Raw genomic sequence first — 12721 nt, forward strand, 5'->3', positions numbered from 1 at the left:
CTGGAAGTAATTGATTTTCATCAAGTTAATTGTTGACTTGAAACAAGTTCATATACCTAGCTGAAAAATTACTTGTAAGTTAGTTTTATCGTATTTAAACTGTACTATGATATTTGCACTAGAAACTGGACCAGAAATACTGGTGAGATTTAGTGTTTTTGCAGTATATTTGCCGTCCTGTCATCATCTTTGGATGGACGGGACTGAAACTCTTTTTGTTGTACGTCTGCACAATAACAATAAAATAATTTTTGATTCTGATTCTGAAAACAATCAAGCAAATATCCATTAAAAATATTGATCAATGCTCCAGTTATTATTAATTAAAGACAGCTCTGAACCGGTGGGAATGTAGCCTTGATTTAAAGAAACTTAGTTTTTCAGTTATTTTTGAAAAACTGAGTTTCAAAACTTTGAAAGAGCAGCGAAAAGGAGCTCTACAAACAACTCCTGTAGTCTGAATACGTTATTTGTCTCCTACAGATTTTTATCTGCATAAAATTTTTACTTCCACTTCACCATAATGAGCTACTTTATGTTGGTCTAGCTAATAAAATCCATGTAATATGTGACTGTAACATAGCAAAACATGAAAATATGTGAGGCACCATTTGGTATACTTTCTTTATAAAAATCACAACATTTGGTTTCACAATAATAAGCAGATATGTAATTATTACTTACACAGATGAATATAAACATATATTATAACGGTCTGTTTAAGTCAGAATTTATTTCCCTTGCATGCATCCCAGTAGACTACAAAATCTTTTCCTCTGATGTTGTCTGACCCACTTTATGTCTCTGATTAGTCCTAATTGTGCCCAGATTTACTCTGAAGCTTTCTTAAGACTCCCAGCGAAAAGCTTAATTCTCTATACTTCAATTCATGCTTTCTTTCTAGGAGAAAATTAGACCGTCTGTAGATTCAGGCACACAGCAGGAGGTTTTTTTTTTTTTTTATTAGAACAATAGGTTACACATGACTTCAAGGAACAACAAAATGATGGAAGGAATGCAACAGTTAATGAGGATTACTGAGCCACTTGTGACTCTTTAAATTTATCCGGCTTTGTTCCAAACCCCGAAACTTTAAAGTCACAGTATTAAGCTTTCTATTGTCTCCATATCATATGGCAAACTGCAGTCCTGTTTAAACCTCTTTTTAAACAATGTATGCATTCACGGCAAATTCTGCTCAGATGTGTGGCTCCTGTCATTCTGCTGAGCAATTTCTGACATCTGCAGAAATCTATCGATCTGCCGCTTCACTTCCTGGTGTAGATAGTTCTCATTTTCACTGCTAAATGAGGCAGCATGACACTGCACAGCAAAGTTTTGTAAATGTTCTGCTAGAAAAAAAGCATTACAAAGTCATCTGTTCGCAAACCACTTATTACAAAAAGCTGAGATGGAAACTAATTTGAAAATAACAGCAAGAGTCTGGTGTAGTAGGGCATTTTAGATAAAACAGGAGGAGTAAATCTCCACCAAAACATCTTTTCTAGAAAAAGTCTTGGAAGTTTCTGAGTCTGAGAAGTAAAAGATTTTCTAGAAAAAAACTCAGAAATCTTTTAAATAATCTCAGAAAAAAACTAGAAGTAGACTAGAAGAGTTTCAAAAGCTGAAAATCTTTTAATCTTTTGAAAAACATGTCCACTTTTTAATTTTAAAGATTAATTTTAAAATTTCAGATTTTTTTTTCTAGAATTCTTTTTGGTTAATCTCAAAATTTCAGATTTTTTTCTGGGACACTTTTGACTTTGCAAACGTAGAAATTTCAACGTATTTTTCTCGAAAATTTCTCAGCTTAATCTAACAGTTTCTGATATTTTTCTGGCAAATCTTTTGACTTTAACAATTTTAGAATATTACTGTTGGTCTATAAGGAGGAATGGACTAAGATTTCAGTAAAGTAAAAGTTTCCAATAACATTTGACCAAAATCATAAGTCTAGAATGTCATTCTAGCAAACATGTACTTTGGAAAAAAATATTTCTCACATTATTGTGTCATGTAAAAAATAGAAATAAACTGGTCATCTTAACTGAAATAAAGTGGAAAGATTTCTTTGATCTAATGTCAGTCAATGAGAAAAAATTTATTTTTGCAAAGTAAATCTCTGTTTTCAATTATACATTTGACATTACAGTATTAAAAGAGATTGCATTTTGGGAGATATGAGATATGTTAATTGTCATAGTTGTGATTTAAGAAATTGGTTGTTCAAATACCAAGGACATAGAAAAGAATTCACTTCTTTTTTTCTTTTTTTCTTTTTACAACATTCCTGTTTGAAAAAAATACAATAGATTGAGACCTTTAAACGTCGTGAATAAAAATTCTTAAAAAGTAGAAGTCATTCATTTATTCCTTTTTGTCAACCAATGGAGCTGAATGTCTAACTTTTTTGTTAAAACAAACAAATGTACAATAACTGAATCACCAGCTATGATTTCGTGCGAAATTTATCTGCAGGGTATCAATCTGTTCAACAGAGGGCGCTGTGAGACGCTTAACGCCGTCAAGGAGCTCAGAAGGAGAGCAGCTCCAGTTTGATTGGAAGAAGTGGCACATCAACAAAAAAAGATGGCCGAAGTGATAGAGCTGCACAAATTAAAGGTTGGTATTGCCTTTAAATATGAATTTTATTTTTATTTGCTGTGTTTACTAGTGGAGAACAGCTGTTGGTTACCGAAAAATATCCCGGAGTTACGGCTAAATAATAGTTTTAAAGAGATAAACGGATCCTCCGGGGGCGAGGACTCCTACCTGCGTGTGTTCAATGAGCGGCAGCTAGCTCAGTTAGCCCGGCTGGAGACAAATAAATGTACAAGTACACTGATTTAAATTAATCAGTACTAAAGTACGCAACATTTTTCTTGGAGTCTAAACAATTAAACTCAGAGATAAACTTCAGTACTAATAAATATTCTGCCGATCTCGATCTGTTCATAAGAATAAACCTCCACGCATTTTCAAAAATACGCTCACATTTATTTAAAGTTGAAACCGCTTCAGAAATACCAAGTATCTATCTATCTATCTATCTATCTATCTATCTATCTATCTATCTATCTATCTATCTATCTATCTATCTATCTATCTATCTATCTATAAAATTTCTGGCATATTTAAGAGTGTTTGTGATTCAAAATTTTAATTTTTGTGCAGATTTAGAAAGTTAACCATCATAGGAAAGGGTTTATATTGTTTAATATAAGGTTTGTTAGAATCAGAATATATTTTTATATTAGATGGCTCAAGGTAGAGTTTGTGCTCATATTTTACCAATTCATCTCAACCTGACTGTATTTCAAGCTTGCAAAGAAAACATATACTTAAACATTGTGTATCATAGTGTGCTTTTGGAATACAAGTATTTTTGATTAGTTATGGAGATTTTAAAACAGGCAAAAAAAATCTCATCTATAACTTATTTACAGTGGATAAAAAAGACTGTTATTACCAGGTCAACATGAATAGTAATTTATTGGATGATGCTATTTTTGTAAGAGGGGTGGTTGTAAAAATAAGTTTATTTTTCTACCCACTCCTTTGAACAATTAAATATACTTTACTACTGCTCTTCTTTTGCTTGCTTTTGTTTACAATTTATTTTTTTATATACAACTTTTTTTCTTTTATTAAACTACGAACAATAAAGACAAGGGGTAATGTAACGGGCTGTGTTTGTTTGTGCTGTGCAGCTTGCTGAACTGAGGCAGGAGTGTGAAGCCCGAGGTCTGGAGACCAAGGGGAACAAAGGAGACCTGATCGCCCGACTCCAGGCCTACCTGGAGGAGCACGGTGAGGCTCAGTGTGTTCACACACCTATATTTATCACCTGCAAAGGTGTTTACTGGGTTACCACTAGAAAACATGGCATTGCAATATTACTATTCAATTTTTCGAGGGGTGAGTTAAAGTAAATCTCTTGTGATGTAAGATTATATAAAACATTTTGTTTGTTACTCATAGAAAAATTAAGATTCACCTTAAGTAAGACAAGTTTACAACTCAAATGTAAGAGACACAACATCTACCAGATAAACAGTAGGAGTTACAACGTACTGCACAAATACTTATTTTAATTTGTGTTTCTTGTCTTCTATGGTATCTCATCACTAAAACTTGCTAATATTCCTGTTTTTCATGTTGGAAATGTCTTTCTTTCACATTTTGAACAACAGAAGAAGATGTGGACGTCGATGATGTGCTGGCTGACGATTCTGTGGTAAAAGAACTTCACTTCACATCTCATGCTACTGTGCAGTAACTTTGTTAAATATTAAGGTTCCTGTTTTATTTTCAGGACTTTGGTAAAGTGGAGAGCTCCGACACCATAAAAGTGGACAATGGTTCTGAAGTGATTGAGAGTGAGCCGTAAGTGTTTCTTAGATCAGTTGGGAATTATTCTAGTTTCCTTCTTTTTCCAAAGGTTCAAACAAAATGGTTTTTATTACCTTTGTCTTCTATGATGAAGAAATGTGTCGTTTTATTTGTAATATATTATTATTATTTTTTTATTAAAACTTTCTTGAAAATCTGCAAGTCCTTTATTAGTAATTCTAATTAATTTTTTTCAGGCCTGCTGAGAAGAAGGTGGTGAAAATAAGTCCTCCCTTATCTGCCAGTGAAGTACGTCTGACTTGTTTTCTCCTAAAGCAGATCAATTATTCCTTTTCTTTTTCATTTTTGAAATTAGACACTGCTTTTCTTCTTTCCCCTCTTTTCCATGAGTGAACATCTGCTGCTGATAGACTCTGTACAACCGACTAAATATTACAGTAGCATGGAAAAATGCAGGTTTATAATATTTATGCAGAGCATCTGGAAAGTATTCACAGCGCTTCACTTTTTCTGTATTTTGTTACATTACAACCTAATTCTAAACTGCATTGAATTCATCAAAATTCTACAAACTAATTATGATAATGTGGAAACATTTTGTTGAATGTTACTGAACCTAAACAGTCTTATGAAATATGGACTAAGATGACATATTCTCCTGATTGGCACTTCTAGTTGTATAATTTCCTGTAACGTTATTTCAGCTCGTTTGCATGTCACAGTGAAACTTTCAGTGAAAGACAGGAAACTAAATGTGTTTAACATCTATCTTTTTTTGAACAGAGACTACAGAAAAGAGCTGAGCGTTTCAACCTGCCAGCATCAGCCGAGAGCAAGAAGGCCTTACGTGCAGCAAGGTTGACCTCTAATTCACCTTGTTCTTCCTTTCTGTCATTTCTTTCACAAGACAAAATGTTGGGATCTTGAAAATTTTGAAATAAGTGACAGGAACAAACAATTTCACCTCAGCTTCTTGAAATTGTGTTGTTACATTAAACAACTTGCTGAGCATCTAAATTGTCTAAAAGTCACAACATTGTTTGTATTTGTAAGGAAGGAAACTGTTGATCCTTTATGTCATGCTGAGTTTATTTTCCGCTGTTTTCCTGCAGGTTTGGAACGCCCTCCGATTCTTCCAGCCCCTCTCCAGGTACATCATCGTCCTCACCAGAAGCCTAATGCATAGAAAACACTAAAACTGTTTCCTTTTCTCAGGATTTGTTATATTTAAATCAAACTGAACTTTTTATGATAACAGGGGGACACCAGTGTTTCAGCTGGTAGAAGCAGAACAGCATCACCTTCAGTTCACCTCATCTTATTCATGTATTAATTTACAGCAGATGTCAATAAGATAAACAAGTCAGAGAATCCCATTCCATCCAGTCTGATGCAATCTGATATTACTGAAGAGATTTGCTTTGTTTCCATTTTTTAGTATTGATGTTTCATCTTCATAGATAATCTTGTTATGGTTGAAGTGTTGTGTGATATTGGGTGATTATTTCCCAGCCCCTTTTAAACATTCCCTCCAATCAGTGTTTTCTATAAAACTGGAAAAGCGGCTGATGTTGAGTCTCTTGATTGATTTAGTGAAAGTTTTAACGAACCTCTTTGTCTCATTTTCACTTTCCTGACTCTCATGAATGGAGGCAAATGATTATTTTCTTTCTTGTTCTTATCTTGTGAACAGGCATTGTGGCAAACAGCAAAGCTGGCGTGAGTTTTTCAGAAATTACTCTTTCTTTTTCTCTTTCTTTTTTATTATTTCTTTTTTCCTTTCTCTTTCTTACCTTACTTCTTTCACCCTTTCTTTTATTTTTTTCTTTATTTCTTTTGCTCTTTCTTTCCTTATTTTACTCTTTTTTAATTTCCTTCCATTATTTTTCATCTCTTTTTCTCTCTTCCTTCCATTCTTTCTTTCTTGGCCTGTCTTTCTTTCTCTCCCTCTTTTCCTCCAGCTGCTGCTGTTTGTCTGACGGGTTTGTGTGTTTGTTTCAGGTCAACGTTGACGTCCTGAAGAAACGAGCGGAAAGATTCGGCATGAACGTCTCATCAGTCTCACAGAAGGTGACAAACGTAGTTCCTAAACTTATTTACTTCCAAAATTCTCTGGGTTTGGCATTTACAGCGGATCTGAAAGTTTACACACCTCTGTCCAATGTGGCATTAATCCGTGATCGTTTAAGTGAATCTGTTGGATAATATTACATCGAAAATGTAAACAAAAAAAAACCTTTAATAACCGGATTATCTCACTGTTTTACTCATTCACAACATTCAGTCTTCTTGGGTTTTGCATCTTTTCGTTGTTTTTATTCAGATTGTGGAAGATGAAAAGCTGAAAAAGAGAAAGGAGAGGTTTGGGATCTTAACAAGCGCTCCGTCGGTTGGAGGAGGCGACGTCGAGGTAACGTCCATGTTTCACTCATCATTAAAAACCACTAATTCAGCTGCTTCATAATGCCTCTGCTTCATAATGCCTCTGCTTCATAATGCCTCTGCTTGTTTGCTTTTTCTCTGCAGGCGAAGAAAATGAAACGTGCGGAAAGATTCGGAAAAGTTTAAAAAAAAAATTTGTTTTTGTAGTGGACTTTTTTTTTGTTGTGGTTTTTTAAGGCTGTTCAACAGATTTTTGGGGATAAAATAATCAGTAACTGGATTTTTGTTCATCAAAAGTACACTTAAATAAAGGATCATATCTGAGGGTTAGACTCTGGAACAGACTGTTTTCCTGGGAGTCTAGAAGCTCCATATTTATCTGTTTCTACTTCTTATGAAAACTTACAGGAACAGACTAACTTCCTGCCGTTCTTTTTCAAAATTAGCTTCAATAATGATGCAGCAATAAATATTTTATTTCCTGCAGCTTCTTAATACCCCAATAATAAACAATCCTGCTGCCTAGAAACCTGGATATTGACAGGAGATATATCAAGCATTTACTGTGCAGCCTTGGCTCTGTTAAAAGTCGATTTCTGTCTGTTTGATGTAAATTAAGGTGTTGAATTTATGACATCAATGTAGCTGAATTACAACTTAAATCAAAACAGACGTTCAAATGTTTTTTTGGTTGGTTTTGTTTTGTTCATTGCTGGAAAAACTTCAGTTTTCTATTTGTTTATCAAACCAGATATTTCCTTGAACTTTTTTTATTTGAATTTATTTGTACTTTTGATTCAACACGCAGCCTTTTAATTCATTGTTATCCTTTTGAGGGATACCATCAAAATACTGCTTCAGGTTATCTGTCCATTTTATAACGTTTTGAAATTTAAAATAAATTGTTTTCGATTTTTTGACTCCTGTCATGTTTCTTGGTTTTTTCTGTATGAATTGCTAAATACTGATAAAATTGCTATTTAGATTTATGAAGTACCAGGTTTCTTCTGCCCTACTTAAATGTTTCAAATCAACAAAATTAATTTGAATAATTTAAAAATGATCTGAAACATTTGCATGAAACCTTATTGATGTTACTCTGTGAAACACTAATTGCCTGTTTTTTATGATGAGTTGCTGATGCTCTCTTGGAGCAAATTTGACGGTTTTGACACGGTTCTGTGTTTTATCCATGCAGAAATGTGGATAACACTTCCTACTGGTGTTTACTGAAGTTCCAAAACATTAATATTTATTTTTAAGCTGAGAAAGAACAGGAAACTGAACAAAATAAAATGTGATCGATGTTGTTAATCCTTGACTTAAGATGAGAAATTATATTTTAAAATAGGCCCAGGATGAAAATCATTTGAAAACTGTATTTACTCTATCTTAATTTGATATTTAAATGTTTTGATGATATAAATGATTTTTGAAGAAACATTTTGGAAATCAACTACTTTAATAGCACTGCATTTTAAATTTTAAATGCAGCAAGAGATGTAAATAGGTCCCACAGTGGGGAAATTCTGGTGTACCAGCATTAAGGTTAAGGTAAATGGAAGCATGCATATTCATACAAACATAAACAAATCTAACAGACTACAAGAAACAAGAGACGTAACTAACAGATTTGTAAATTGCATCAAACTTTTAAGTACTTTTAACAAGATAAATATGCATATTTATACAGCTGGACATTAAATAAAGACGCACCTTTAAATTAAGCACATAATGCTTTTGTTGTATATTTTAGCCAGAATCTTGAGTGTTTCTGTGCCGTGTTTTTGTGCTTAGCTGGAATGTAACTGAGTTTTGGAGACACCTGCTGTTCGTCCGCGGAAATGCACCGCTCCCTGGTGTGTGACGTATGTTCCTGTGACGCGAAGAAATTTTAAACTCTCGTCCTTCTCAGTGATGGCGGCTTCGTTTCGTTCGGTCCCTTCAAGCTGTAACAACAAATGGTACTACTCCCGACAGCAGATCGACAACAGCCCGTCTCGGCAAGCTGGACTTGATCCCGACAAGGAGCTGTCCTACCGACAACAGGCAGCGAACCTCCTCCAGGACATGGGGCAGCGGCTCAATGTGTATCTTTTGTCGTGGTGCGTCGCACGTAGCGAACATTAGCATTAGCTCGTCGGCTAGCAAAGTTTAGCTTCTCTCGAAGCCGGCTCGACCGAGAGCGTGGTCGCTTTATGTTGTTGTTGTGGTTTGGACGAGGCCTTGTAGTTTTTTTTTAAAGTATATTAATAGCTGTTTAGCGCATTTGTTGCTGATTTTAGTTGATTATGGCTTGTTTATTCTCTCCGACGGCAGCCGTACATGCTAACCGCAGCCGACAAGGCCTCTGTGGTTCACAGGCCTTATAAACGTTAGCATTAGCTTTGTCTGTTTAGTGAAACTGTTTAGGACGGAAAACAACGGAGCCAAGCTGCTTAATCTAACTGTAACCATCATATTTAGAGTGTCCCAAACAACGTAGTAGTTATCTAAAGGCATCATTTAGTGTATTGTTTATATAAAATGCTTCTTCCGGCAACTCACTAATGTTTACAGTGCCCATAAAAAGTAATCACCTCCTTGGATGTTTACCTCTTTATTCCGTTGCAAATCAGTCATGATCAACAACATTTTTTGTCATAAGAATGCAAACCCCTTTAATGTCAAAGTGGAAACTGATTTATATAACATAAATATGCAACATAGAAGAGGTGATTCGTCTTCTTCAAAGTGACTGACCTAATTCAGCAGAGGCCCATCCACTTGGTGCCAGTAGTCTCTCAGTCAGTGGAATGGAGATCATCTGAGTGTAGTGACTGTGTTTCAGATGGTTGTAGTATAAATTCATAGGGGAATCCTTTGACCCAATAAAGAAAAACAGGCTGATGGTAGTGAACCTAAAGAGAGGCTGACATGGTGTTGATTTTTATTGCTTCTGTGTTTTGTTTTTCTGTTGTCCTTAACCGTCCTGCGTCAGATCCCAACTAACTATTAATACAGCTATTGTGTACATGCATCGGTTCTACATGGTCCAATCATTTACAAGGTTTCACAGAAATGTAAGTACTGGTTTTCTTTTCGCTCTTGCCGGCTTTTAATTGGACGTTGACGAGCCTAAGAGTCGTTCCTGTCCTTCAGGTCATCGCTCCGGCCGCTCTTTTCCTCGCTGCAAAGGTTGAGGAGCAGCCCCGAAAGTTGGAACACGTAATCAAGGTGGCGCATGCATGTCTAAACCCTCAGGACCCCTCGCCGGACGTCCGCAGCGATGTAAGTATTGGGTGTCCATGCAGTGAATCTGTACCACCACAAAACGGAGTTTATGAAGATATTTGATGCATTTCCACGCCAAAAGCCTTTTTCCCCTTGTTACCGTAATTTCCGGACTATAAGACAACCTTTTTCACACGTTTTGAAAACTGAGATGTGTTGTTTATCAACGCGTTTTGAAAAGCTGGACTACTGCGTTATAAAGAAGACAGTGCCAACTCAAGATTGTTACGGCTTGCACTAAATAATAGAAAAGACAAAGGAAATCAAAGCCAATCTATTTGACTCTGACATCCAGAGTAGGAAGGGAAGAGGAAGCATTTGCTATATTTCTACTCTNATTTAAATCAAACTGAACTTTTTATGATAACAGGGGGACACCAGTGTTTCAGCTGGTAGAAGCAGAACAGCATCACCTTCAGTTCACCTCATCTTATTCATGTATTAATTTACAGCAGATGTCAATAAGATAAACAAGTCAGAGAATCCCATTCCATCCAGTCTGATGCAATCTGATATTACTGAAGAGATTTGCTTTGTTTCCATTTTTTAGTATTGATGTTTCATCTTCATAGATAATCTTGTTATGGTTGAAGTGTTGTGTGATATTGGGTGATTATTTCCCAGCCCCTTTTAAACATTCCCTCCAATCAGTGTTTTCTATAAAACTGGAAAAGCGGCTGATGTTGAGTCTCTTGATTGATTTAGTGAAAGTTTTAATGAACCTCTTTGTCTCATTTTCACTTTCCTGACTCTCATGAATGGAGGCAAATGATTATTTTCTTTCTTGTTCTTATCTTGTGAACAGGCGTTGTGGCAAACAGCAAAGCTGGCGTGAGTTTTTCAGAAATTACTCTTTCTTTTTCTCTTTCTTTTTTATTATTTCTTTTTTCCTTTCTCTTTCTTACCTTACTTCTTTCACCCTTTCTTTTATTTTTTTCTTTATTTCTTTTGCTCTTTCTTTCCTTATTTTACTCTTTTTTAATTTCCTTCCATTATTTTTCATCTCTTTTTCTCTCTTCCTTCCATTCTTTCTTTCTTGGCCTGTCTTTCTTTCTCTCCCTCTTTTCCTCCAGCTGCTGCTGTTTGTCTGACGGGTTTGTGTGTTTGTTTCAGGTCAACGTTGACGCCCTGAAGAAACGAGCGGAAAGATTCGGCATGAACGTCTCATCAGTCTCACAGAAGGTGACAAACGTAGTTCCTAAACTTATTTACTTCCAAAATTCTCTGGGTTTGGCATTTACAGCGGATCTGAAAGTTTACACACCTCTGTCCAATGTGGCATTAATCCGTGATCGTTTAAGTGAATCTGTTGGATAATATTACATCGAAAATGTAAACAAAAAAAAACCTTTAATAACCGGATTATCTCACTGTTTTACTCATTCACAACATTCAGTCTTCTTGGGTTTTGCATCTTTTCGTTGTTTTTATTCAGATTGTGGAAGATGAAAAGCTGAAAAAGAGAAAGGAGAGGTTTGGGATCTTAACAAGCGCTCCGTCGGTTGGAGGAGGCGACGTCGAGGTAACGTCCATGTTTCACTCATCATTAAAAACCACTAATTCAGCTGCTTCATAATGCCTCTGCTTCATAATGCCTCTGCTTCATAATGCCTCTGCTTGTTTGCTTTTTCTCTGCAGGCGAAGAAAATGAAACGTGCGGAAAGATTCGGAAAAGTTTAAAAAAAAAATTTGTTTTTGTAGTGGACTTTTTTTTTGTTGTGGTTTTTTAAGGCTGTTCAACAGATTTTTGGGGATAAAATAATCAGTAACTGGATTTTTGTTCATCAAAAGTACACTTAAATAAAGGATCATATCTGAGGGTTAGATTCTGGAACAGACTGTTTTCCTGGGAGTCTAGAAGCTCCATATTTATCTGTTTCTACTTCTTATGAAAACTTAGAGGAACAGACTAACTTCCTGCCGTTCTTTTTCAAAATTAGCTTCAATAATGATGCAGCAATAAATATTTTATTTCCTGCAGCTACTTAATACCCCAATAATAAACAATCCTGCTGCCTAGAAACCTGGATATTGACAGGAGATATATCAAGCATTTACTGTGCAGCCTTGGCTCTGTTAAAAGTCGATTTCTGTCTGTTTGATGTAAATTAAGGTGTTGAATTTATGACATCAATGTAGCTGAATTACAACTTAAATCAAAACAGACGTTCAAATGTTTTTTTGGTTGGTTTTGTTTTGTTCATTGCTGGAAAAACTTCAGTTTTCTATTTGTTTATCAAACCAGATATTTCCTTGAACTTTTTTTATTTGAATTTATTTGTACTTTTGATTCAACACGCAGCCTTTTAATTCATTGTTATCCTTTTGAGGGATACCATCAAAATACTGCTTCAGGTTATCTGTCCATTTTATAACGTTTTGAAATTTAAAATAAATTGTTTTCGATTTTTTGACTCCTGTCATGTTTCTTGGTTTTTTCTGTATGAATTGCTAAATACTGATAAAATTGCTATTTAGATTTATGAAGTACCAGGTTTCTTCTGCCCTACTTAAATGTTTCAAATCAACAAAATTAATTTGAATAATTTAAAAATGATCTGAAACATTTGCATGAAACCTTATTGATGTTACTCTGTGAAACACTAATTGCCTGTTTTTTATGATGAGTTGCTGATGCTCTCTTGGAGCAAATTTGACGGTTTTGACACGGTTCTGTGTTTTATCCATGCAGAAATGTGGATAACACTTCCTA

The 12721-nt window shown here is 35.2% G+C and overlaps 2 protein-coding genes across 3 annotated transcripts; both read left to right on the plus strand.

Annotated features, from left to right (window-relative positions):
* The first annotated feature begins 2519 nt into the window (after positions 1–2519).
* On the plus strand, positions 2520–12422 carry sarnp (SAP domain containing ribonucleoprotein). Of its 2 annotated transcripts, none has more exons than XM_007566881.2 (11): positions 2520–2622; positions 3711–3810; positions 4194–4237; positions 4316–4386; positions 4590–4641; positions 5137–5210; positions 5466–5503; positions 10814–10839; positions 11122–11190; positions 11444–11530; positions 11647–12422. In XM_007566881.2, the coding sequence occupies exons 1-11, from the start codon at positions 2590–2592 to the stop codon at positions 11686–11688; spliced, it is 636 nt and encodes a 211-aa protein (XP_007566943.1). In that variant the 5' UTR covers positions 2520–2589; the 3' UTR covers positions 11689–12422. The 2 variants fall into 2 exon arrangements, with proteins under 2 accessions (XP_007566943.1, XP_007566942.1); XM_007566880.2 differs by lacking the exons at positions 10814–10839; positions 11122–11190; positions 11444–11530; positions 11647–12422 and adding exons at positions 6047–6072; positions 6355–6423; positions 6677–6763; positions 6880–7655.
* Positions 8617–10335, plus strand: LOC103148211 (cyclin-T1). The gene is made up of 3 exons (XM_007566879.2): positions 8617–8825; positions 9716–9797; positions 9877–10335. Exons 1-3 carry the CDS (start codon positions 8653–8655, stop codon positions 10069–10071), a joined length of 450 nt encoding a protein of 149 aa, XP_007566941.1. The 5' UTR covers positions 8617–8652; the 3' UTR covers positions 10072–10335.
* Positions 12423–12721: the final 299 nt, after the last annotated feature.

This window comes from Poecilia formosa, unplaced genomic scaffold (genome assembly GCF_000485575.1).
Source record: "Poecilia formosa unplaced genomic scaffold, Poecilia_formosa-5.1.2 Scaffold200, whole genome shotgun sequence".
NCBI lineage: Eukaryota > Metazoa > Chordata > Actinopteri > Cyprinodontiformes > Poeciliidae > Poecilia > Poecilia formosa.

What these genes read in the sequence shown, in the direction of transcription:
- sarnp (XM_007566881.2), top strand. Translation starts at nt 2,590, where the DNA reads ATGGCCGAAGTGATAGAGCTGCACAAATTAAAG. An exon ending in TAGAGCTGCACAAATTAAAG is followed by an intron (nt 2,623 to 3,710) that starts GTTGGTATTGCC and finishes TGTGCTGTGCAG; the next exon opens with CTTGCTGAACTGAGGCAGGA. An exon ending in CTCCCTTATCTGCCAGTGAA is followed by an intron (nt 4,642 to 5,136) that starts GTACGTCTGACT and finishes TTTTTTGAACAG; the next exon opens with AGACTACAGAAAAGAGCTGA.
- LOC103148211 (XM_007566879.2), top strand. Translation starts at nt 8,653, where the DNA reads ATGGCGGCTTCGTTTCGTTCGGTCCCTTCAAGCTGTAACAACAAATGG. An exon ending in ATGGGGCAGCGGCTCAATGT is followed by an intron (nt 8,826 to 9,715) that starts GTATCTTTTGTC and finishes GTCCTGCGTCAG; the next exon opens with ATCCCAACTAACTATTAATA. An exon ending in TTACAAGGTTTCACAGAAAT is followed by an intron (nt 9,798 to 9,876) that starts GTAAGTACTGGT and finishes CCTGTCCTTCAG; the next exon opens with GTCATCGCTCCGGCCGCTCT.